This window comes from Corvus cornix, chromosome 24, assembly GCF_000738735.6.
Source record: "Corvus cornix cornix isolate S_Up_H32 chromosome 24, ASM73873v5, whole genome shotgun sequence".
NCBI classification, from domain to species: Eukaryota; Metazoa; Chordata; class Aves; order Passeriformes; family Corvidae; genus Corvus; species Corvus cornix.
The window spans coordinates 5,330,226-5,353,721 of NC_046353.1; the positions used below are offsets into that span (position 1 = coordinate 5,330,226).

Genomic DNA, 23,496 nt, shown 5'->3' on the forward strand with positions numbered 1-23,496 from the left:
GAATACTGGGGATACTGGGGATACTGGGAATACTGGGGGATACTGGAGGATACTGGGAATACTGGGGATACTGGGAATACTGGGGATACTGGGCGATACTGGGGATACTGGGGATACTGGGAATACTGGGGATACTGGGGAATACTGGGGAATACTGGGGGATACTGGGAATACTGGGGATACTGGGGGATACTGGGGATACTGGGAATACTGGGGGATACTGGGGATACTGGGGGATACTGGGGGATACTGGGGATACTGGGAATACTGGGATACTGGGGATACTGGGGGATAGTGGGGATACTGGGGGATACTGGGGGATACTGGGGAATACTGGGGGATACTGGAGATACTGGGGAATACTGGGGAATACTGGGGATACTGGGAATACTGGGGATACTGGGGGATACTGGGAACACTGGGGGATACTGGGAATACTGGGGATACTGGGAATACTGGGGATACTGGGAGGTACTGGGGGTGTCCTGGTTTTGAAAGACAGGTGTCTGCTAAGGAAGGCAGAAGCCTCCCTTGAAGTGGCAGATATAACCCCTTTCCCTCCGGGTTATTATATTTTGAAATCAAGGGCTTTTAGGCAAAGATGTGGGAAATAGGAATAACAGCTCTTTACTCTCTCTCTATATATCTATATGTATATAAGCACTCAAACAAACAGCAATACCTCTGGCAGTAACAGCGAACAATCACAAACCCAGCCCCAGCCTTCTCGGCTGTCGGGCCCTTTCCCCTCGGGTGCAGTTCCGCTCGCAGCCGGCAGGGGCGCTGGCGGCTCCCGGTGAGCAGGGCAGGTGCGATGGTTCCCCCGCGGCTGCAGGGGGCGCTCCGGAGCGAGCTCGGGGAGCACGCGGCACCGGTGCCCCGGGATCCCGGGAAGGGATGGGACAAAGGCTTCACAAACCGCTGGGCAGCCGATCCCGGACTCTCAGGAGCAGCAGGCTGGAGTGGGAGGGACGAGCACAGATCCCAGAGGACAGACGAGATGTATCCAAACGGGGAACCCCCCGGAGGTCCACGCAGGCAGGGAGAGCATGGCTACAGCGTAGCGAAAGCTCGAAGCAGCAGCGAGGCAGGGCGGCCACAGCCCGGCCTCCAGCAGGGCAGGGAAAGCGGCTTTGGGATCCCGGCGTTGTTTCTAGCAGAAAGAAAAATGGCCGAAAAAAGAACCAGCAGCTCCTTTGTCTGCAGCTTCTCTCCCCAAACGCCGAGAGCGAACTGACCCCACACCCAGGTGAAACAAAGGAGTAGCCAGGCCCACCCCACCCCCAATGGGCAGCTCTTTCGTCTTTCTTAAGTACAGCCATTTGTCCCGTAGCAACATGCATATGTTTAGGAAAAAACTAGGACTAAACTAAAACCCCAACGGGGGGTACTGGGGGGTACCGGAAATACTGGGAATACTGGGGGACACTGGGGGGACACTGGGAATACTGGGGATACTGGGGGATACTGGGGGATACCGGGAATACTGAGGGACACTGGGGGATACTGGGGACACTGGGGATACTGGGGATACTGGGAACACTGGGGGATACTGGGGATACTGGGGACACTGGGGGATACTGGGGGGATACAGGGGACACTGGGGATACTGGGGGATACTGGGAACACTGGGGGATACTGGGGGGATATGGGGGATACTGGGAACACTGGGGCTGGGGGCACTGGGGAGATAATGGGAGCACTGGATGAGGTAATGGGCATACTGCAACTGGGGACACTGGGGTGGATAATGGGAGCACTGGGGGGATACTGGGGGCACTGGAGATGGGGACACTGCAGGACAGTGGTGGGATACTGAGGATACTGGGGCTGGAGGCACTGTGGGGGTAATGGGATCCCTGGGGGTATATTGGGGCTGGAGGCACTGGGGGAATATTGAGGGCACTGGATCATAATGGAAGTGTGGGGGGAAATGGGGGCTAGTGGGGACACTGGGGGAGTAACACGGACACTGGGCCTGGGGCACAGGAACATAATGGGGGTACTGGGAATGGAGGGCATTGGAGCAGTAATGGGAGCACTGGGGGAATGGGCGACAGTGAGGACACTGGGACTGGGGGGAACTGGGGAGGCAATAGGTAACATTGTGGGATACTGGGGACACTGGGACTGGGGGTATGGGAACATAATGGGGATACTGGGATGGAACGGGGCGTAGTGAGGACACTGAAGCTGTGGAGGGTCTTAATGGGGACATTAGAACTGAGGGTACTGGGGGGGATACTGGTAGCACTGCTGGAGGGAGCATGGCAGGTGTGGACCCCATTAATTCCCCGGCACACTCATTATTCAACCATTTTATTCCTACAGGCACAACCTCTGGCCTGGGGAGGGGGGGTCCATGGCTGTGCCTCAGTTTCCTCCCTCCCCACCCCCATCAAACCACGCCGTGCTCCTCCAGCGGCTCCCCATCCCCCAGCCTGTCCCACCCCAGCCTCCGCAGATCCAGGGTCTCGTAGCGGCCCTTGATCACCAGCTCAGCCACGGCCCTGCCGGCAGCTGGCGAGTGTTGGAGCCCGTGGCCACTAAAACCCGCGGCCAGAAACAGGTTTTCCAGCCGGGGGTGCGGGCCCAGCACCGCGTTCTGGTCAAAGGTGTTGTAGTCGTAGTATCCCGCCCAAGAGCCCTGGACCCGCAGGGATTCGAAAGCCGGGACCCGCCGAGCCAGCCGGGGCCAGACCTGCTCCTGGAAATAATCATGATCCACCGAGAGATCGCTGGGATCTGGCTCTTCCTCCTGGGAAAGGACAAACTCGGGGAGTCTGATGAAGAACAGGGGGGTGAATGATCTTAGGGTGTGGATACAAAAATGCTGCTAGCGAGGATTTTCTTGCTATTTTCTAAGTCCGTGAGAGACTTTTCTCTCTCACAGAAAATGCAACAGAGTTCTGTAAACAACCAAGCCACCTGCAACCTTGAAAAGTCTTGTTTATAGTACAGTAGAAAAATATTTTGACAATGGATGTTTTAGGATTTTGGCCAATCACCCCCAAGGGGTGCCTGGTCCTTTGTCCAATTAGATTATGAAGAAAAATGTCTATAAAAGAGTTTGTAAAATAATTAAATAAATCAATCTTGCTGCACAATTCCTGCCTGCTGGATCTTCTCTCTCCTCCTCCCTATGGCTGTGGGACACCGTGATACACCCTAGGGCCCAGGCCTGTGGTAATATTAGGGGACCCCGCGGGCTCACCTCAGAGGGGCTCATCCCGCCCAGGTAGTTCCCAGCGAAGCCGTCCCGACGGAAATAAGCACCGGAGGTGTCGATGAGGAAGGGGCAGGAGAGGCCAGGGCCATTGCGGCAGTGCCAGGAGAACACATACCTGGGGAACCCCCAAAAAGAGTGTGAGGGGTGCTCCCCCTGTCCCTCAATATGGTGCAGTGGGGCTGGGATGGGGAGATGTTTGACCCCCCCCCCAAAAATAACATGGAGGGGTCACGTCACTCCTAGGCACACTGGAGGGGCTGGGAGTGTGGGATAATTGAAATACTGTGAGGGGTAATGGGGATAATTGGGCTGGAGGCAAGGTAATGGAGGCACTGGGGGAATAATGGGGGCACTGGGAATACTGGGGGAATACTGTGGATACTGGGGCTAGGGGCACTGAGGGGAAATAGGTGACACTGAGGAGATAATGGGGACACTGGGATTGGGAGTATGGGGATGTAATGGGGACACTGGGGCTGGGGGCACTTGAGGACTAATGGGAGCTCCAGGATGCAAGATCCCACTTCCAAACAACAGACTGAGGAAGCTCACCATCCCCCCCAGAAGCTGGAGGGTGGTGGGTGCTGGGACGTGTGTCCCATTCTGTGATCCCTCCCAAGATAGCACCCAGGGGTTCACGTCACCCCCTCTTAGACAGAGGGGTGCCAGGATGACACCCCCCCAAAATAAAAGTAGCCACAACACAGGGGTGGGGGGTGCTCCCCAAAACAGCACCAAGGGGATCACCCCCCTGAAAAAGGAGTTGCTGGGATGTGTCCCCACTCTGACCCCAGGAGCTGCCCCACAACAGAGGGGTGCTGCCCGGCTGTCCCTGCTGGGAGCCCCCGGTACCTCTTCCTGGGCTGGATGGGCAGGGGGGGCTGGCACAGCCCCCTGGGCAGCCCGTCCGCCTCCAGCAGCTTCCCAGCCCAGGCACCTGCAGCATTGACCACGATGGCACAGGCGACCGGCTGGTATTCCAGGCTGTCTGGCATGTAGATCTGGGAGGGCACAGACGGGGGTCACGGGTGCCAGGGGGTCACGGGCGCTCCTGGGAAGCTGGGGGGTGGCACAGACACTCACATGGACGTATTTGATGCGTGCCGACGGCGGTGCTGGTGGCATCATGTGGTTGGCCGAGGTGACAAAAGCTGGAGGGTTTTGGGGTCAGGTGGGGGTTCCTGGGGGTGGCAGGAGGGAATCCTCACTGTGCACCCCCATCCCTCACCTCGCACCTCCCCGGAGCAGCTCTGGACCCCCAGGGATGTGGCTTTGCGCCGGAAAGCGTTGAGGAGGGTCCAGGGGTCGAACCAGCCTTCATCCTCCAGACCTGGGCAGGGAAACATGGGGGGGGGACTACAGCGTGACCCACCAATACATGCACTTTTGGGGGGGCTGGACTTCCCTTTCCATAAATAAAGCCAGAATGCATCAGGAGCATGGGGATGAGGATGAGGAAGGGTGTTGCCCTCCCCCATCCTCCCACGTACCATAGGATGCCACAGCCACATCCTCCGTGTTTATCCAGGGGAATTTCGCCTTCAGCTGGGTGGGGGACAGCAGGGTCACCTGTGCCCCTTCGTCCCTGGGGATGGCCAGCATGTGGAGGAGGGTCAAGATGACCCTCACCCCCTGAAACCTGTCCCCCCCGGGAGGGTCCTGTGTGTGTCCCCCACCTCTGGAGCTGGACAGTGGCCTCCAGCGCGGCAGCGCTCTGGGGGGATGCCAGGAACAGATATCCCGAGGGCTGGAACTGGATGTCGATGGGGGGCTCATTCGGCACCCCAAGGTGCTCCTGTAAGGAGATAGGGGGACCACGGTGAGTGGGGCTGGATTCCCCAAATTCCCCCCCGCCCATATAACCAACCCCACATACATTGATGTCGCGGAGGAAGCTGGCAGAGAAACGGGACATTTGGATATTTTCCCGGAGGGAAAACTGCTGCCGGATCCCCCCCACCGACAGCACCGTGGAGGCTCTGGAATACTGAAGGAGAGGACCCCAAAAAATAAAAGGGGTTCAGGGGGTTTCCCATGGCCGTACCCTGCCCTGGGAAGGGGGTGTCTCACCATGGGGTCCCGCTCCACCACGAGCACCCTCATTCCGTGCCGCCGCCGCCGGCCCTCCAGCACCTTCAGCCAGTAGGCCACGGACCAGCCCACCACGCCGCCCCCCACCACCACCACATCGGCCTCGTCGGGGGGCCGGGGGTCCGGGTGGGTTCCCGGGGGGATCCAGCCCCGTCCTCCGCTCGCCGCGGCCGGCAGCTGATCCCTCAGGGTCTGTCCCATGCGCTGCAGGGTCTGCCCCAGCTCTGCCGGGCCAAAGGGGGCAATGGAGCCTGGGGGGCACAGCTGGCAGCCCCCATGGACCACCTACCCCAGTGCCCTCTGCACCCTTGGGACCCCTCTAGGACACTCTAGGACACTCCCCGGGTAGCCCCGCTTCCTCAGACTCCCCCCAGGCCTCTCTGCGAACCCCCCAGCTCCTCCTGAGGCACGGGGGAAACGTCCCTGGGATCCCCACCAGTCCCTCGCGGTCCCCCAGTCTCGCCACCAGTGCCCTCTTGGGACCCCCAGTTCCCACTGGGACCCTTCCTCCAGTCTCCCCTGGGCTGTCTGGAATCCCCCAGTCTCCTCTGAGACCACCAGCCGCCCAATTCTCCCCCAACCTCTCCAATGCGCACTGTGATCTCCCGCAGTCCCCAGGGATCACCCCCAAGCCCCTCTGGCACCCTCCCATATACCCCATAACCACCCCAGCGCCCCCCATTCCCGGGACACCCCATTCCTCCGACCCCGTCCCCATTCCCAGCACTCCGGACCCCGCCGTACATCCTCCTACACCCCAGCAACCCCTCCGTTCCCTGGGACCCCCCAATTTACTTGATCTCCCCCCCATCCTCAGCGATCCACACCCCCCCCCCCATTCCTCCCGTGCCCCTCCCCGTGTCCCCCAAATCCCCGCTGCGGTGCCCGGGACCCCTCCGGATCTCACCGCGGAAGAAGTCGGAGCTGAGCGGAGCCGCGGTGCGGAGGGGGCGGCCCGAGGCCCCTCCCGGGATCCCCCCTGGTTCCGGGGTCCCCCTCCATCCCGGGATCCCCCCCGGTTCCGGGGTCCCCCCCCATCCCGGGGCCCTCCCCGGGGTCCCCGCTCCCAGCGCCCCCCGGCCCGGCACGCGCAGCGCGCGCCCGCACCGCAGCATGGTCCCGCCCCCTCCCCGTAGCTCCGCCCCCCGCCCGGGCCTCCGCCCCGCCCGCCGCCCGCCCGCCGCCATCCCGCCAACGGCGCGGGGGGGGAGGAACTTCCGGCGGAAGCGCGGGGCAGAGCGACGTGTGCGCCCCGCCGGGCCCGGCGCCGCCGCCATGCTCGACTTCTTCACCATCTTCAGCAAGGGCGGCCTCGTCCTCTGGTGCTTCCAGGGCGTGCGCGGGCCCGCCGCCACTGCCCCCGTCAACGCCCTCATCCGCTCCGTCCTCCTGCAGGTCGGGCGGGACCGGGGGGCGGAGGGTTGGGTAGGGGTCACATACCTGGTGAGGGGGGAGCGGGCGAGCCCACCTGCCGTGAGGGGGGGAACCATCTGCCTGGGGAGGGAGAATCGGTGAGACTAGGGGCATGGCGGGGGAGGTGGGGATGGGAGCACCTACCTGGGATGGGAGATCAGGCCGGCCCACGTAGCTGGCGGGGGAACGGGGACTGGGACCGCCTGCCTGGGGAGGGGGGAAACAGGGCACGAGCACCCCTCTGAGGGAATGGTGTCGCCCCGGTGAGGGGGGAGGTGGATGGGAGGCCCTGCGTGAGGAGGGGGCACACGTGAGTGGGACCATTACCTGGGGACCGGGGGCGGAGGGTGGCACAGAGGTGCGAGCACCTGCTGGGGGTACACAGAGGCAGGAGCAGCTCTGGGGGTGGGGACGGTGTGGGGTCACCCGTTTGGGGGTATGGATGGGACCGTCACCCTGGGGAGCAGAGAGACTTGGGTGGGACCGCCTGCCTGGGATGGGGGGGGGGAAGAAAGGTGGCACTACCTACCTGGGACAGGGCAGGTGGGGGCATGACCAGCTCGGGGGTGGGGGGGATCACCCAGCTGGGGGAGGTTGGGTGGGAGCACCTGCCCAGAGGGTGTGGGGTCATGTGTAAGGGATGCTGGACCACTTTGGGAAAGGGGGGGTGACAGGGATGAGGAGGTGATGGGTGGTGCTGGCACCCCCATTCTGACGGCTCCTCTCCCCCAGGAGAGAGGTGGCAACAACTCCTTCACCCATGAAGCCCTCACGCTTAAGTACAAACTGGACAACCAGTTTGAGCTGGTGTTTGTGGTAAGTGACCCCCTCTAGGCACCCCTGGTATCGCAGGAGGGTCCCTCTAGCCCCCCATGTGCCCCCAAACCCGAAGGAAGGGGATTGCCCCAGAAAAGAGGGGGAATGGTTCCCGGTGTGCTGAGGTTTGAGCAAACAGCTGTTTGCATTGCGTAGGGCTGGACCTCAGCTCCCAGACTGGTTTGGCTCCCCAGTCTTGGGATTTTGGGGGGGTGAGGGGGTGTGATGAGGGTTTCAGGGGCATGCTGAGCAGTGACCCCAGTGTAGCCAGGCTTCCCCCAGGAGGGGGACATGGGTGTCTATCAGTTGAATGCTGCTGCAGTAGCAGCTTATTTTAATCATCTGCAACAGGATTAAAACTAATCAAACCTCAAATAGAAACTGCAGCCTTGTAAAACTTCAGTTTGGCCAGATCTATTGAAAAAAAGCCAGAAATGTGTCATTCCCTTCACTTTAAGGAGCATTTACCGCTCTCCTTTTCAGTCTCCTGGCACCTTATCTCCATAAATCCATTACAACCTTCCCTGTTGACCCACAGATAAGCTAAAGGTTTTCTGCCCTTGCCCTACGTGTCCTTGTTGCCATGAGACAGCCTGTGTGCGTTGGGGTCACCTGTGGAAGCAAAAGCTCTGGGCTGTTAACTTTTTGGGGGCATTTTAAAAACCTGGGTAGTTGGAGCAGAAAGTGCAGGCTGAAGCTCACGCACATTAAAGAACTCTGAATTAAACAAAGAGGTTTTTTTGCTTCCTTGCTGCTGTGGAAGGAGCTGGAAGTGCAGTGTCTGTTGGCCGTGCTCCTTGGCAGGTGGGCTTCCAGAAGATCCTGACTCTAACCTACGTGGACAAGTTGATAGACGACGTCCATAAGGAGTTCCGAGACAAATACCGCAACGAGTTCCAGCAGAAGGGCGCCCTGGGCCTCCTAAATGGCACCTTTGATTTTAAAGATGACTTCATGCGCCTCCTCCGGTAGAGAGCTTGGGTTTTGTCTTAAATTTCTGTTTTGAGCAGAGGTGGGAGGGGGGAAGAGCTGAAATCCAGGCTAATGGGTCACCTCCCTGCAGGGATGCAGAGGAAAGCAGCAAAGTCCGAGCTCCCACGGTAATGAAGACGTTTGAGCAGTCTCTGAAATCCCAGAAGACTGTCAAGTGTATGATTGAAACCCGAGGGGAGAAACTAAAGGAGAAGGTCAAGAGCAAGAAGAACAAAGGTTCCAAAAAGGATGGTGAGTTGATGGGGAAGATAAATGGGAGGGAAATAAATATTCCAGAGCAATGTGTTGCAGCCTGTGCTTTCCCAATCCGCTTGGAGCTGGTCTGAGCTTGTGTTGGGGCTCTTCCTGTCAGGAACTGAAGCTGTGGCAGCGCCCAGTAAAGCATCTGCGGGTGACAAGCAGCTCTCGGCAGCAGGGGACAAGGAGGAACTGACCAAGGATGAAATCCTGCAGAAGAACCGGGAGGAATTCTTCAGGAGACACATGAAAGCTGGGGAGAAGTCCAGGTGGGTGATGAGATCACGGTCAATCTGCCTGAGGTTCCAGCTAGGCCATGGTGGAATCTCTCCTCCTTTTGGTGACCCCTGGAAGCCAGACCTTACTCTCCTGGACCTTATTTCCCTTTTCCTTATTTCCCTGCTTGCTGAAAAGACTGGGAGAAGATACCTGGGGGTCCTAGATGGGTAATAGAACCTGATTCCCTTTGCTGGGAGATCCAGAAACCCTGGGAGAGGTCCAGACCTGTCATTAGTGAGCAGACAGCAGCTGTCCGTCCATGCCTGGCTTGAGGGGAGGTGGTGCCATACAGGGTTAAAGTTCAGATAAATAAACTCTGGAGATCAGATCAGTCAATTTCTGCCTTTTTGGGTAATCCAGGCTTTTATTTTTCACATCTCCTAAGGAGGCGATGGCTGCTGCTTCCCTGCACTGAACACAACGTGTTTCTGGTCTTTGTTCCACCAGATCTCCAAAGCCCGACGCACAGAAGGAGAAGGGGAAGAAGCCCCGGGTGTGGGATCTGGGGAACTCTAATGCCAAAGTACTCGATTACAGTAATTCTGCTACCAACGGCAGCGCGGAGGCTTGTCCCGTGGAGGAGTTTGACCCCGACATGGTAAGGAAAATTCAGGTGGCCCCGTTTGCTGTCTTGCATCCTCTGGGATCAGCTGGGCATTATGAACCCAGTCTCCATGCCTGGATGAGAATGGATCGTGAAGAAACATGAAACAGGCATCGTAGCACCCGGCCCATAAAGCTGCTTCTTCCCCTCGCAGGCCCTGGGGGACAAAAATCGGGAGCCCGGCCGCCTTTATGACCTGGAGTATGAGAGCGATGATGAAGCTGAAGAGGAGAAAGTTGTCCAGAACCCTTCGAAACCCAGGTAGAGGCTCCCACAGCCCCTGCTTGTCACATGGTTCTTGATTTCTCTCCTGTAACTCCTGTTCCAGTCTAACCAGTAACGCAGGACAGACAAACTGGTGTGTTTGTCCACTCAGGGCAGGCCCTTCTGTATCCGACCTTTGCAATTCACTCTCAAGCCTCAGTGTAACTCTTCTGCTTCTCCACAGTGCGAAGAAGGGTGGCCTGGGGGGCATGTTTGGCATGCTGAAGGGCCTGGTGGGTTCCAAGAGCTTGACAAGAGAGGACATGGACCCCGTGCTGGAGAAGATGAAGGATCACTTGATTGGTACGTCTGGATCTGTGGTGTGAGGGATTAGTGGTGGTTCCCAGTGCTCTGCTGGGTGGGCCCCAGTGTGGGTAGTGCCTGTGGTTTGGGATGTTCCTGCCCACAGGAACTGTGGTGGGTTTCCGTCTTGCCCCTGGGGATCCCTGGATGGTGCAGCAAAAGGGATGTAGCAGTCAGGTCCGGTGGGGATCCTGCACATTGACTCCATCCTTCCCTTGACGCCGATGGGGGACGTGCGTAACCTTCTCAGCAGCACTGACTCCTTGTTCTGTCTTTCTCCAAGCTAAAAATGTGGCAGCTGAGATTGCAGTGCAGCTCTGTGAATCTGTGGCCAAGAAACTGGAAGGGAAGGTGATGGGAACGTTCACCAGTAAGTGTCCACGTGGCATCCTGTGTGTTTGGAGCTCAGGCGTATTCCCCACGTGTAACATGTCCTCTTTCCATCCCCTTCCTCCCAGCGGTAACCTCGACGGTGAAGCAGGCGCTGCAGGAGGCCCTGGTGCAGATCCTGCAGCCCCAGCGCCGTGTGGACGTCCTCCGTGATGTCATGGATGCCCAGCGCCATCGCCGGCCCTACGTCGTAACCTTTTGCGGCGTCAACGGTGTCGGGAAGTCCACCAACCTGGCCAAGGTAGGACAGGATCCTGGATCACAGGATCAGGATGGTGGGGTCAGGCTGTGCAGCTCCTAAGGGGCTTTTTTGATCTGTTACCCCTGCAGATCTCGTTCTGGCTCATCGAGAACGGCTTCAGCGTCCTCATCGCCGCGTGTGACACGTTCCGTGCGGGAGCGGTGGAGCAGCTGCGCACCCACACCCGCCGCCTCAACGCGCTGCACCCTCCGGAGAGCCACGGCGGGCGCACCATGGTGCAGCTCTACGAGAAGGGCTACGGCAAGGACGCTGCGGGCATCGCCATGGAGGCCATCTCCTATGGTATGCGCAGAGCCGGGGGCGGGCGTGGCTGTCCTGGGCGAGCGCCGTCCTTCACGCTGCCTCCCTGCCGCCCCAGCTCGGAACCAGGGCTTTGATGTGGTGCTGGTGGACACGGCGGGCCGCATGCAGGACAACGCGCCCCTGATGACCGCTCTGGCCAAACTCATCGCTGTCAACGCTCCTGACCTGGTCCTGTTCGTTGGGGAAGCACTGGTGGGAAATGAGGCTGTGGATCAGCTGGTGAGTGTGGAGGCTTTGTTCCTGAGAGATGGAGCGGGAAAGAACCCGTTTGTAGGTTTTACCAGAGAATTGGATGGTGGCAGCACCACCAGTGCATTTCTTGGATCTTTTTTCTCCCTCAGGTCAAGTTCAACAAGGCCCTGGCTGATCACTCCATGGCCCAGACACCACGGCTCATTGATGGCATCGTCCTCACCAAGTTCGATACCATTGATGACAAGGTAAGGAGGCTGCTGAGGTGACTCTGCATGGAGCTTCCTGATGGTGACTGGGGGGGGAGAGACAGGAATTGTCAAACACAGGGCACTCCTGCACTTTCCTCTTGTGGTTAAACCATTGAGCCCAAATTTAGCAGTCTGGTTTCCACACGTGGGGGATGAATGAATGAATGAATGACGAGCTCCCTGAGGGGGAGCACTGGATGTAACAGTGCTGCTTGTCCCCGGCAGGTGGGAGCCGCCATCTCTATGACCTACATCACGAGCAAGCCCATCGTTTTCGTTGGTACTGGACAAACCTACTGTGATCTGCGAAGCCTTAATGCCAAGGCCGTGGTCGCAGCGCTCATGAAGGCCTAAACACCAAATCGCTGTGTGCAGATGTCCCAGAAGAACATGCTTTACCCTGTCACCGACTAGTCTTTCCCGTGTAGTGCAGAACAGAATGGAGGAATAGCAGCATGAGGAGTACTTTTTTTGGATAAACCCCCTTTTATCCACAAAAAGCCCTTCCCTGGGTTCCTCCAGTCTGTGTCCAGTGATGCAGGCTCCCTTGCGGGGAGGCCGAATCCAGAGCTTTGTATTGTTCGTGCTGCACGGGGGGTGGGCGGTGCCAGGATCTGCTGTGCTTTTTGGTGGGTTTGAAGGCTTTTTTTTGAGCTGCTTTTGATTTTTAGACCAGCTTAGGGAGGAGGCAGGAGGGACTTGGGCTTAGGGGCAGTGTTAGATCTGGCTGTTAATGGTGCTGCTCCTGGCAGCTCCACTGAAGCTGATAAACCAAAAAAAGGTGACGGCCTGTGCTGGGCTGGAGGGGACATGCTGAATTGCCTTAAAGTCCCCCATATCTGTCCTCACCCGGACTCTGGAGCAGGGCCCCCAGACACCACATATTTGGGCAGGAGCTGGAGAGCTGTGGCAGCTGGGTCCAGAGGAGGAAGGCAGCGTGCCTACCTGGCTCCTGCCTGCTGGTCTTGGCATTATTTGCTAGTAAAAAGGAAAAAAAAAAACCAAACCACATTAATACTGGAAGAGAATGGTGGCTGCTTGCTGCTTTCCTGCACCCTTTCTCCCCCCTCCGAGTGCCTCTTGATCCCGGTCGGAAGTGCTACACTGAATAATACAAACCTCTCTGACGATGTCTTGTAGCTCTGTATCGCAGATGTGCTATAGTGCAATAAATTGAATGCTGTCTGCTAAGAGACATAATTTATATAAAATAAACTTCATAATTTGTTCTCTGTGTATAAATAACTTGCCTCCAGCCAGGACCTGTTTACTACTGGGTTTGGGAGAGATGAACTCCTGCCAGTGTGGGGGGAGAGGGCCTGTAAATGATACAGCAGCCAGAAGTTCAGTGAGCAGGCCTTTAATACAACTTCAACATACAAAATACTGTACAGTAAAAAGACAGGACTAGAAAACTAGAGCTTCCAGTAAAAAAAAAAAAAAAAAAAGCTCAAGTTTCATTTTTTAATTGAAATACAGAATATAAAAGCACTAGGTCTGAAGTTAGAGGAGGCTGCAGCTCCCTTGGGGACACCGCGCTCCACAGGCACATGCAGCCCCAGTAAAACCACAATGCAATGTTAGACCAGGTGTTCATCTGTGGAGGCTCTGTCCTGGCCTCTTCCCTGCCGAAAGGGTCCTGGCTCGGTGCTGGACAGCAGTGGGACAGTGATGGGCTCCGGCCTCCCTGAGGGCTGCTGGCCTGGCTTGGGCCTGCCCCTGCCATGGCTCAGGGCCTGGGCAGGGCTGAGGCTCAGGGGCTGCATCCTGCGTGGAAGCAAAGGCTGAAAACCTGCCTGGGACTCCAGGGAGCTGCACAGGGTGAAGCCTCTTGGCTCCAGAGAGCCTTCCTTACCTTTTACCTCAGCGTGGGCAGCAGCAGAGCCGTTCAGCTGCTGCCCCTCCTTGGGCATACCTGGGGCAGAGCAGAGACCAGTGTCAGGTGGAGAGCCAGCCGCCCGTGTGGTGGTTTCACACAGGCTTTTCCAGCTGGACTAAGCCTCAGAATACCTGCCAGCAAGGCTCTGGCCAGTGAACCCAATTTCCCCCCATTTTTATGATTTATTAGTGATACCTCTTGTATAAAAGCATTGGCTCAGGCTGACCGGCATGAAGGTCAGCGAGACTAAAATGCCCCTTCACTAGAAAGGGAACAAACAGCTGCAGCTGCACATAAAAAAAACAAAGCTTGCAGGCGTGGGAAACAGCCCAGCTGCTTAAACTGCTGGAGCATACAGCGATTTCACAGAAGCAACCCTCAAATCCAGCTTTTCTTAAAAAAAAAGGTTTGAGGAATTTTTATAGAGTGTGGAGAACAGGGGCTACTAACCCTGTCTACTCTCCGTGGTGGCAGCCAAGTGTCCCCCAGCCTCCGGCCCCGTACCTGTGCGGCCCCGCATGGCAATCTCGCTCGTCAGCCGCTCAAAGTACTCGGGCAAGTCGGCGTATTCGTCTCCGTAGGAAATCACTTTGATCCCTTTGTCCAGCATGTTCTCACGGAGCTTCTTGAACTCATCCACATCTCCCCTCCGCACCAGCATGAAGTGCTCCAGGTCTGACTTGTGCTTGACAGCCTCTAAAAACAGGGCCTGAAACGTGGTGTCATCAACTGTCCAACCACAGCCCAAGAAGAGGAAGGACTTATTTTCATACAGCTTCTGAATCTCTCGCTTTAAGAAAGGGAAAGATGTTCTTGGTCAAGGTGAGCTTCATCCTCACAGGAGACAGCACCTGCCCTATCCCTTCCGGGGCTCTGCAGCAATGCCGTCCTTCAGCAAGTGTGGGAGGTGTTCTGGCACCGTAGCAGGCTAAGGAACTCACCCCTCCTATTTCCCATAACTAATTTATTCTCCCCCACCCTCTGTGAAGCTCAGTCTAAAGTCAGTGTATGCCCAGCTGACCCGAGTGGGAGCTGTAGCTAGCCCAGGCCTGGGCCCCCAGCGTGGCTCACCATGACCTCGGTGTTGCGCAGCACGTTCTGGTAGCCGGCCGGGTGCAGCACGATGCCGCTGGGGTTGGTGTAGACGCCGTGGATGTGCAGGACACTGAGCTTCCTCTTCTCTTGTGCCCACTCCAGCACCTACACAACACAAACCCGCAGCAGCGTCGGTCAGTGCATCACATTGGCTATCACAGCACTGCTAAAGGTAATGTTTTGGGGAAGAACTCCAAAGAGGCTGCTTCTTCCTCATATTCTCTCCATCAGCCTCTACACCACGGCCTGCAGCCACAGCCTGTGCTGCTCGTTTGGGTCAACGCTTCAGCTGACTGCTGAATGTGATGAGAATGAATCAATATGCCAGATTTACCAGAAGAAGGGGAAAAAACTACAAATCCTACACCAGCATGTTTCTCAAGCCTACCAAGTTTTATTTTGTCGCGCCTATTGGCTCTGAGGGAGTCACCAGCTGAGCTGACCTCCATTTCAGACAGCTGCTTCCAAGGCTCTCGGTTTACTCCTGCAGACCTCAGCTCGTTTAAGCTTGCAATAATTAGAATGCTTATTTGTAACACTGTAAGTACTTCCAGCCATGTAGATTAAGAGGTCACGCAGGAAACATGAAGCACAGAAATGAGAATGAAAAGAGACCAAGGACTGCACAGGACACACACACTGTGTTTAACATGCAAACAGAAGGATGAGATGCTCCCCACCAGTAAAACCCACGATGGAGAGATCAGGTGGGCAGGTGCAAAGAGCTCAGGGTTTCACAGCCTGACTGGGGCAGGAGGAGGGATGTTTGCATGAAGAGAGTAACTCCGAGAGTGCAGCAGCAGGAGCCACTCCAGCCATTGCACGAAGAGGACATGAGGCAAGAGGGGAGCCTCAAAGGCTGCAGCCCTGAACACCCATCACAAAAAGCATTTTGCAGCACCCTATAAAAATAGAAAGTTCAGCTTTGCATTTTGCATTAAGTTTCCCATATTGGTTAGAAACATCAGCCTGAGCCTTATGTGGAAGCAAGGCCAAGCCAGAAGTTTCAAGGACGGAGATCAAAGGAATAGCAGGCTTAAGGACTCCTCCTGAGCACTGGATGGCAGCCAGCAAACCAGTGTTCCAGAAAGGAGCGTTCCTCCTCATTCCTCTGCTAGCTGCCCTGAACAGTCAGAGCCTCTGCCTGGAGGTTGTCTGCCACCAGTTAAACCATGACAATCAGTCCAGTGCCCTCAGGCAGAACGAGAGCACATCCTGCACCACCACAGTTCCTGACAAAAGAAATAATCATCCTTTACCTTCTTTTCATCAGTCAGGTCAAGAGACTCAAGGTGCTTCCCCTGGTGTGCTGCGTACAGCTCCAGCAGGTTATCGAAGTTTGTGGTTAACACAAGGGCCCCGTTTTCCATCAAGTGAAGCACAGACTGAAGCAGCTGCTTCCCAGAATCTTCCATTTTGGATTCCAGGTCATCAAACACCTCGTATAAACAGTCCTTGAAAAAGGTTGAGCGAACGTTGCTTGTGCGCTGAGAAGGGGAGACAGATCGAGATCAGAGCCCGGCCCCTTAACGCCGCCTCATGCCAAATGATTCCATGAAAAACTACCCATGTTTCCCCAACACCCTGCAAAGCTCTGCGTCCTTGCAGGGCAAACACAGAGCTCCACCAAGGTGGGTGCTCTCCCTCAGCATAGTCATAGGATTGCAGAATCCCAGACTGGTTTGGGTTGGGAAGAACCTTAAAGCTCACTCTGTGCCATCTCATCCCACTCTGTGCCATGGGCAGGGACACCTTTCACTATCCCAGGTTGCTCCAAACCCCTCCAGCCTGGCCTGGAACACTCCCAGGGATGAGGCATCCACAGCTTCTCTGGGCAATCTCACCACCTTCACAGGGAACAATTCCTTCCCAGTATCTCATCTAGCCCTGCCCCCTGTCAGTGTGAAGCCATTCCCCCTTGTCCTGTCACTCCAGGCCCTTCCCCACAGTCTCTCTCCATCTTTCTTGTCAGCTCCCTTCAGGCATTGGAAGGCCACAATTAGGTCACCCCTGAAGCTCTTTTCTCCAGGTTTAACAATCCCAATTCTCTCAGCCTTTCCTCATAGGAAGGTGTCCCATCCCTCTAATCATCTTGGTCCAGGTGAAACACCCAAAACCATGTCCACAGCAGGGTTATGTCTCAGGCACCCGGCTGTGCCTGAGTAACTGCACTTGTGGTTCCTCGTACATAGAGGAATTGTTGGGATGGGGGCACTGGTGCTGGAGAACCAAATCTGGCTCTTTCCAAAAGCCAAATCCCTAACCCTAACAGCGCTCAGGGCAGGTACAAGCACACTGACCGGAGACAGCTTCTGGATAAGGTCGTGGGCAACATGAACCAGGTTCTTGTCTTCATGAAGACACTTCTGGAACCGTTTGCTCTCTTCATCTTCCAGGAGATCAAAGTCAATAGCAGCATCTAGGAGGGCCTGAATCAGCCCCTTCCAAGACTTCAGCGCTGGGACCTGGGGAGCAACTGCAGCACTAATTCCTGTTCCAATCACCAAAACAAGCTCCCGAGGCTTCTTGGTTTTGAGGCTTGGCAACAGCTTCCTGCAAGAGGAGAAAGGAGCACAGCTGGTACCACCATGAGTGGAAGGGTGTCTGGGGTGGTGGGACATGCAGACCGAGGGAGAGGGAGGTACCCTGTGCCTAAATTTTGCATCAAATATCCACTGGGGCTCTCTGATAAATGGAGCATGAGAGAAGCAGCTTGGTATCCTTAAAAGACAGCAGGGAGCTGCACGGATCAGCAGCACAAATGCTCCCAACACAAGGTCCATAATTACAACATTTTTGGGAATCGAATCTGTTACCGTGATGGTTACTGGGGAAGTCAGTGATACCCTGGGGTGCTTCTGAAGCAAAGCTAATCCACTAAAAATCTGGAGTAAGGGAAGTCTATTAATAAAAGTTACCTGGAAGGCTGGAGGGCATGGGAAAGGTGTGGTGAGCACTAGAGAATGAGACACACACATGCTCTATGTCCTGAGACAAAACGTGCGTTGGATCCCATGCAGGTCAGAAATACAACCTGGTTTAAACAAGGTGCAGAACAGGGGCCTGGAGCTCCATTTATCCCAGCACAGAGAAAAGCAAGGGAAGGTTTCCTCCTAGCTCTGCCCTGGAGGGGCCCAGCCCCAGTTTGCTGAGGAAGCCCCTCAGCTGTACCAGCAATCCCTTCCCTGTGATGCCTGCAATGTCAGCTCCAGGCCAATCTTTTGGAAGATCCCAGATGACACAGAGTCACATGAAAGGGCTGCAGGGCTGGATTCTCCTTATTCCTCCTCCCCTCTTCCATATTTTCCTGGCTTTATACCTGCACAGTGCTTTTAAACATGACCTTTATCACTTATTAAACACATGTGCTGCTCCTTGCCTTGCCTTGCCTGGTGTCCAGCTGCTTTCTGCAGCAGGGACCCACTGCAGCTCCCTCAGGATTGGAGCAGCAGCCTGGGGAAGGAGCTTGTATGGAAGAAATGGGCTTTATCAGCAAACACGTGATATTTAGTGAGAAGGGGAGAGGAAACCAACACCACACAGATGGAGCTGTGCCTTCCCTCAGCTCCTGCCTATGAAAACAGACTTGTTAACCCTTTCCTCGAGGAGGGCTGCACTGTTAGTGCTGATAAACAGGGTTTAATTTGAGGATTGCAAGCTTCACGTGAGGAATAAATTAAGTGCTCGTGCTAATGAGCTAGTGTAAAAACACTATTGCAAATCCAGGGACTGAAATCCAAAATAACAACTAATACCCAAGTCTTAATGTCCTGTGTGACATCTCTGAAAGAGGCATTCTGTTCCCTGCTGATAAACACACTTTTTTCTGCCCTGATATCCTGAGCAAGGAAAAAATCATCTCCCAGCCTCTTTTCTGCACATTCCAGGGTCACTGATCAACCTTGAGACCACACAGAACTATCCTGCAGCCCTCCAGAAAAGTCAAATTAGTGGGAGACAACTCCCCAGATGAATTAGGTGCTTGTTCACAAGAACTTTTGAGTCCACAGCAGCCACGGTGCCAGTCTCGGATGGACAGAATTATCCACCAGTTAGGTCCCCACTCCCAGAGCTGTAAGACCACCTGTTTCTAAGCACAGGGAGCCTCAGAGTAAATTATTTAGCCTTTACATGCAGCTCAATCATATTAATTTGAGTAACTCCCTGTCGTCCTGGAAACCACCATCCAACTCAAGCGAAGAAGCACAACCAACATGTTCGACCTGACGCTGCGAGCGGACAGGACCACGGAGACAGGACAGTAAAATACAGCTTTGAGTGCAACCCCATCCCCTGGCTGAGGGTTAAAACTCCAAAAAAGTACACTCTGGGCGTGAAGGCCTTTGTTCCACTAACAGCAGCAAAGCCCAGGGCACGGCCAGAAGCCAGCGCGCGGCTCTCGGATCAGGAAGCGAAAGAGCTGCGGTCACCAAGGGTCACAATCCTTAGAGAACAATGCAAGGCAAAGAAAAAGGCTCTTGTTAGAAGCAATTCACTGGAGTATAACGAAATTTACCTGGGCTTTTTTGCAGGTGGCATTCCATCTTCCAATAACGTTTCCTTGTCCAGGCTCACCGTAGAAGCCATCCAGTTTCTGTAGCAGACAAATCACCGCAAGCAAAGTCACTGCACATGGACAACACCACCTGGACAACGGGGTTTTGCAGAACCAGCTTTGCACAGGTGGATAAATCCCAGGTTTGTTATTATTCCAAGATCACCTTTGGGCTGAGAATTGCATGTTTTTGTCTCTGAACTTTGCCCCACAGTCTCATCCACTTCCTTAACCTTCTTTACCGTAAAATCCTGGGCTGTTTTGCCCAGGTGTGATTGCCTCAGCAAAACACACTTTGCCAGACCCTTTGTTTCACCTCAGCCGTTCATTTTCCCAGAGAGCCTGGATCTCGGAGCAGCACTCCCCCCTTCCTGACAAGGCCTGTCAGCAAACTTGCTGCTTGAGAAACAGTGGGAGGGAAGACAAAAAGATTTTTGTTGGCTCCAAAAATCCACGGAGAGCATTTCATTTCCTGGTGACGAGAGAAGGGTTTTTCAGCCTGCCATGCGTCTGCAAGCACTGGGAAACGACCTTAAAGCCCACGAAAAGGAAGTGCAGTCTGAGAACTCTTTCAACAGCCCGTGACATAAAACACAAAAGGTCTGCCAGCACGCAGTCCTCTCCCACTCTGCTTCTCCCAAATAAGTCTAAGAAAAGGGAATGAAAATGAACAGAACTGTTCACCCTCCTCTGCTTTTTTCTTGCCAATTGTAATGAAGAGTCCAGCAAAAACTCTGTTAGATACAGGGATTTTGGCCAGAGGAAATGCTGGGGAAGAGCTGCTGACCCAAAATCAGAGTTTTTGCAGGTTTTGCCACCTCAGGGAGATCTGAGGGAGATGCTGCTATTGCTCCCTGGCAGCAAAGCAGGTCACACAGGGCAGCGCTTTCCAGTTAGGACACCTGGGCTGTGCTGCAAGTGTTGGCATGGATTGTGTGAGAAATCAGCCAATATTCTAGGAAACCACCACCTTGCAACGCTGGATGATGAGAACAGGGCAAAGTGACACTGTCAGATGCTCAGATACACCGTGTGTGCAGCCTTTTCTTTCTGACCCCTTCAGAAAACTTTATACAATGGCATTATGGAATGGTTTGGCTTGGACTCGACCTTAAAGCTTGTGTCGTTCCAACCCCCTGCCATGGGCAGGGACACTTTCCACCACACCAGGCTGCTCAATAATAAATCATTGTAACAACAGTAAAACACCTCAGAGAGCTGGTTTTCAACACCTGCCTCCTGAAACATCACTGAACACAGTGCTCATCACTCCAAATAATCCCCTTTTTATCTTACTGGGCCTTACTGCAGGGCCCAGATTTTGGATAAAAGTGTCAAAGGCCCTTAGCATGTGAGGAATCTCCCAGTCTTCCCCCTCTGTGCATGTCAGGCAGGGCTCCTCCATCACACACCCTTGTGAACATTGTACCTACCCTGTGTTTTTCCAACCCACACTGAGCCTGGGAGCACTTCAACGCTGTTCTGACAATGAACCTCTGCAGCCTCATCACCCCCGAGCACCTGCAATCCGTCAGGCCTCATGGTGAACTATTTCGGGGGGTTAAATCTCCAAAGACCAAAGTAGTGACTCTCAGGAAGACAGGAGGACCTGCTGGACACAGGATCTGTCAGGTGGTACCATCAAATCCCCGCTGAGTGAATGCAGCCAAGCACAGTCAGGATAAAGAGGGGAAAAGCCCCTCCTTTTCCTTCCCAGGAAGGAAATCCTTCTCCTTTTGGATTAGCTGATTTTCCTGGAAGGACAGGCTGCTTCCACAAAGCCAGCCAGATTTCATTTAATGGTGCAAAGATGCTTTAGATGAGCCAGGCACTAACAATGGATAACTGGAGTGTTTCAGAGGGAAGTTTGAGTCTGCCCTCGGCAGCACCAGAGCTACAGCCAAAGGTAAATCCTTCCTCATTTCCAAACTGGATATAATTGAAGTTTATATTATCTTTGGGTTGTGAATCATCAGCTGAGCCTCAAATATTGAGGCTGTTTGAAACTCCCACCTAGGCCTTCCCCTGTTTGCTGCCACTGCCCCATCTCGCTCACCCTGCACATTCCCACACTATTAACAGCAGGAATGGAGCCATCAAATCAATTTTAAGTGCCTCTAAACAACGTTTCAAAAGTAATTTAAACCTAGGAAGAAACACCTTTCAGAATTATAATCACCTGGTAAGGTTGTCTGATATAATGACTTTCAACCTTCAGGTCTATTATTTAGTGCAGAGAGCCATAAAGGAACAAAAACCCCATTATAAATACAGCCTAGATCCAAAGAAGTTATTACTGGTCTTAAAAAGAATTCATGGGGATTCAGCCAAGAAATAGAAACCTCCAGTTTTTAGTCCTGGAGAGAAGTTCTGCTCCCCAGAGGGATGGATCGTGCTGGCACAGCTGAGGTAGCCAAAATTAAATGCAATTACCTCAGAGCATGACACTGCCACGGGGAAAAAACCACACCAGGTACTGCAGGTTCCCCCTGGCAACACAGGTGCCATGGAGGAGAGGCAGCCACAGGCACTTACAAGGTAAGAAGTGTCTCTCCAGCCTTCTTCAGACACTGGGAACTTTCCAGCTATTTGGACTACAGGGAGTTGAAGACTGTAGACACGACACTCCACGGATTCCTGCCTCAGCTGCCTCGTTCCCCGGTCCCAGCCTTGTCCCCATCACTTTTATCAGGGATACTAAGAGAGTCCCTGTGTGGGTTTGCTGCATTATCCTTTTCCCTCCCCACCACAGAAATCCCTTAATTTATCCTAAAGCCTTCCAGACTTCAGCTTTAAACCGGGCCCAAGTCACCAGCACTGGATAAACCCAACCACAGCAACTTCCTGTGTGACACAGACATATCCAGCTGCAGAAATGTTGGAAATATGAAGCTGTATCCCAGGCAAAACCAAACACCTGAACACCACGTGTGTCAAACGAGGGCTAAGGTTCACACAGGTTGTGTATTTACAAAAACCTCCCTGTGGCTCTGCAAAACACAAGCACACCACACAGTCAGCACCAGAGCCCAACCTGCAGAGACAAAACGGGGCATTCACAGAACAGCTCCTCCACCACCTCATGGAGAAGTCGCTGCTGACACCATCTCCATGCTCAGCACCCAACACACAACTAAAGCTATACCTGGATGTTTAAAATCAAAGCCAAGTGATCCAGCTCCACACTGCGTTCCTCCAGCAGAGCCCCCACGAATTCCCAAAAGAAACAAGTACGAACCTACTGCTCATCCATTATTTTTAGCTTCTTTGAGTGCTGAAAACTGCCACCAGCAAGGGGTGTAATTCGCAGCTTCTTTTTCAATTCAACGGCTCTAAGGTGCTGGGATAAGATCGTTTAAAAGCCACCGTATTTCAGCTAAAAGTTGAGCTGTCCCTGGCCAATTCCCAAGCCTATCCCTCCATGTGGGAGCTGCATTTGGGAGCTGGATCAAACCCATCCTAGAAACACACAGGCTCCAGGGACAATGGGACGGAGGACAAGCCCTACTCCTATCCAAGACACAAAACCACGGGATCCGACCTCCTTGGATGTGAGTCAAAACACACCAGAGGTTTTTATTCAACGCTGTGATTCTCCACGTGTTTCCCAATGGCTCCATGAGCAAGGAGAGAGAGTGACACAGCAAAGCCCGGCTAAGCTCTGTATCCCACAGACTCCCACGGAACCACGCTGGTTTTCCAGGATTGACCCTGGAAAGGGAAGCAGGGAGGGGGGGGGGTCACACCTTCGGGATTGCTCGAGCCCTTACCTGTCCTCTCCGTTGTGCCCTCCTCGCTAAACCTGCGGGAAAAGCAACAGCACGAGGATTCAGCAGGCGGGGAGGACACCGAGGCTCCTTCCCAGGGGGAAACATCCATAAAAACGAGCTTTTATAGAGGGCGACGGCGCGGCGGGGGCGAACCACAGCCGGGCCGCCCGCCGCTCTCAGAGGCTTCCCGGCCCCTCTCCCGTCACCCCCGCCCCCGCCGCCTCATCCCCGGCCCCGCCGGTCTCCTTCGCTCCCCTCAGGCCGCTCCGTCCCCTCAGGGCGGAGGCCATGGGATCCCCCCCCCCATTATGGCGGCCGCCCGTCGTTATGGCAACAGCTTCCCCCCCCCGCCGTCTCCATGGCAACCGCGCCCTGCCCGCCCCCCGCCCCCGCGCGCCCCGCACGCACCTGGCGCCGCGCCGCGCGGCCCCATTGAGGAGACGCCGCCGCCGCGCCGCGCGCAGCCGCCTCGCGCCCGGCCACGTGACGAGTTGGCCCCGCCCCGCCCTTCCATTGGCTCGCAGCGGAAGAGGCGGGGCCGGGCGTGGGAACGCAGCGGTGGTCTCGCGG

The 23,496-nt window shown here is 55.1% G+C and overlaps 3 protein-coding genes across 6 annotated transcripts; 1 reads left to right on the forward strand and 2 right to left on the reverse strand.

Annotated features, from left to right (window-relative positions):
- Positions 1–2,303: 2,303 nt before the first annotated feature.
- FOXRED1 (FAD dependent oxidoreductase domain containing 1) lies at positions 2,304–6,335 on the reverse strand. The gene is made up of 10 exons (XM_039565023.1): positions 6,228–6,335; positions 5,300–5,544; positions 5,106–5,216; positions 4,906–5,024; positions 4,720–4,814; positions 4,458–4,559; positions 4,313–4,380; positions 4,082–4,230; positions 3,215–3,344; positions 2,304–2,758 (listed from the first exon to the last, which is right to left on the reverse strand). Exons 2-10 carry the CDS (start codon positions 5,519–5,521, stop codon positions 2,399–2,401), a joined length of 1,356 nt encoding a protein of 451 aa, XP_039420957.1. The 5' UTR covers positions 5,522–5,544; positions 6,228–6,335; the 3' UTR covers positions 2,304–2,398.
- Positions 6,336–6,540: 205 nt separating this feature from the next.
- On the forward strand, positions 6,541–12,872 carry SRPRA (SRP receptor subunit alpha). The gene is made up of 14 exons (XM_039564890.1): positions 6,541–6,715; positions 7,466–7,549; positions 8,354–8,517; positions 8,613–8,773; positions 8,895–9,048; positions 9,506–9,656; positions 9,817–9,923; positions 10,111–10,229; positions 10,513–10,599; positions 10,688–10,860; positions 10,950–11,163; positions 11,240–11,403; positions 11,526–11,624; positions 11,853–12,872. Exons 1-14 carry the CDS (start codon positions 6,596–6,598, stop codon positions 11,979–11,981), a joined length of 1,926 nt encoding a protein of 641 aa, XP_039420824.1. The 5' UTR covers positions 6,541–6,595; the 3' UTR covers positions 11,982–12,872.
- Positions 12,873–12,967: 95 nt separating this feature from the next.
- FAM118B (family with sequence similarity 118 member B) lies at positions 12,968–23,405 on the reverse strand. 4 transcript variants are annotated; one of them, XM_039564893.1, is made up of 9 exons: positions 23,335–23,405; positions 22,927–22,958; positions 19,118–19,195; positions 16,902–17,154; positions 15,861–16,088; positions 14,578–14,706; positions 14,011–14,296; positions 13,483–13,542; positions 12,968–13,411 (listed from the first exon to the last, which is right to left on the reverse strand). In XM_039564893.1, the coding sequence occupies exons 3-9, from the start codon at positions 19,186–19,188 to the stop codon at positions 13,221–13,223; spliced, it is 1,218 nt and encodes a 405-aa protein (XP_039420827.1). In that variant the 5' UTR covers positions 19,189–19,195; positions 22,927–22,958; positions 23,335–23,405; the 3' UTR covers positions 12,968–13,220. The 4 variants fall into 4 exon arrangements, with proteins under 4 accessions (XP_039420827.1, XP_039420826.1, XP_039420825.1 ...); XM_039564892.1 differs by having other exon boundaries at positions 12,968–13,419; XM_039564894.1 differs by having other exon boundaries at positions 12,972–13,394.
- Positions 23,406–23,496: the final 91 nt, after the last annotated feature.

Coding starts and splice junctions, on each gene's coding strand:
- SRPRA (XM_039564890.1), top strand. CDS start 6,596: ATGCTCGACTTCTTCACCATCTTCAGCAAGGGCGGCCTCGTCCTCTGG. Junction 10,861..10,949: donor AGTCCACCAACCTGGCCAAG/GTAGGACAGGAT, acceptor TTACCCCTGCAG/ATCTCGTTCTGGCTCATCGA. Junction 11,164..11,239: donor CATGGAGGCCATCTCCTATG/GTATGCGCAGAG, acceptor CTGCCGCCCCAG/CTCGGAACCAGGGCTTTGAT.
- FAM118B (XM_039564891.1), bottom strand. CDS start 19,188: ATGGCTTCTACGGTGAGCCTGGACAAGGAAACGTTATTGGAAGATGGA. Junction 17,155..19,117: donor CCACCTGCAAAAAAGCCCAG/GTAAATTTCGTT, acceptor CTCCTCTTGCAG/GAAGCTGTTGCCAAGCCTCA. Junction 14,297..14,577: donor TGCGCAACACCGAGGTCATG/GTGAGCCACGCT, acceptor CCTTTCTTAAAG/CGAGAGATTCAGAAGCTGTA.
- FOXRED1 (XM_039565023.1), bottom strand. CDS start 5,521: ATGGGACAGACCCTGAGGGATCAGCTGCCGGCCGCGGCGAGCGGAGGA. Junction 4,560..4,719: donor TGTGGCTGTGGCATCCTATG/GTACGTGGGAGG, acceptor TTCCCTGCCCAG/GTCTGGAGGATGAAGGCTGG. Junction 4,381..4,457: donor CTGCTCCGGGGAGGTGCGAG/GTGAGGGATGGG, acceptor AAAACCCTCCAG/CTTTTGTCACCTCGGCCAAC.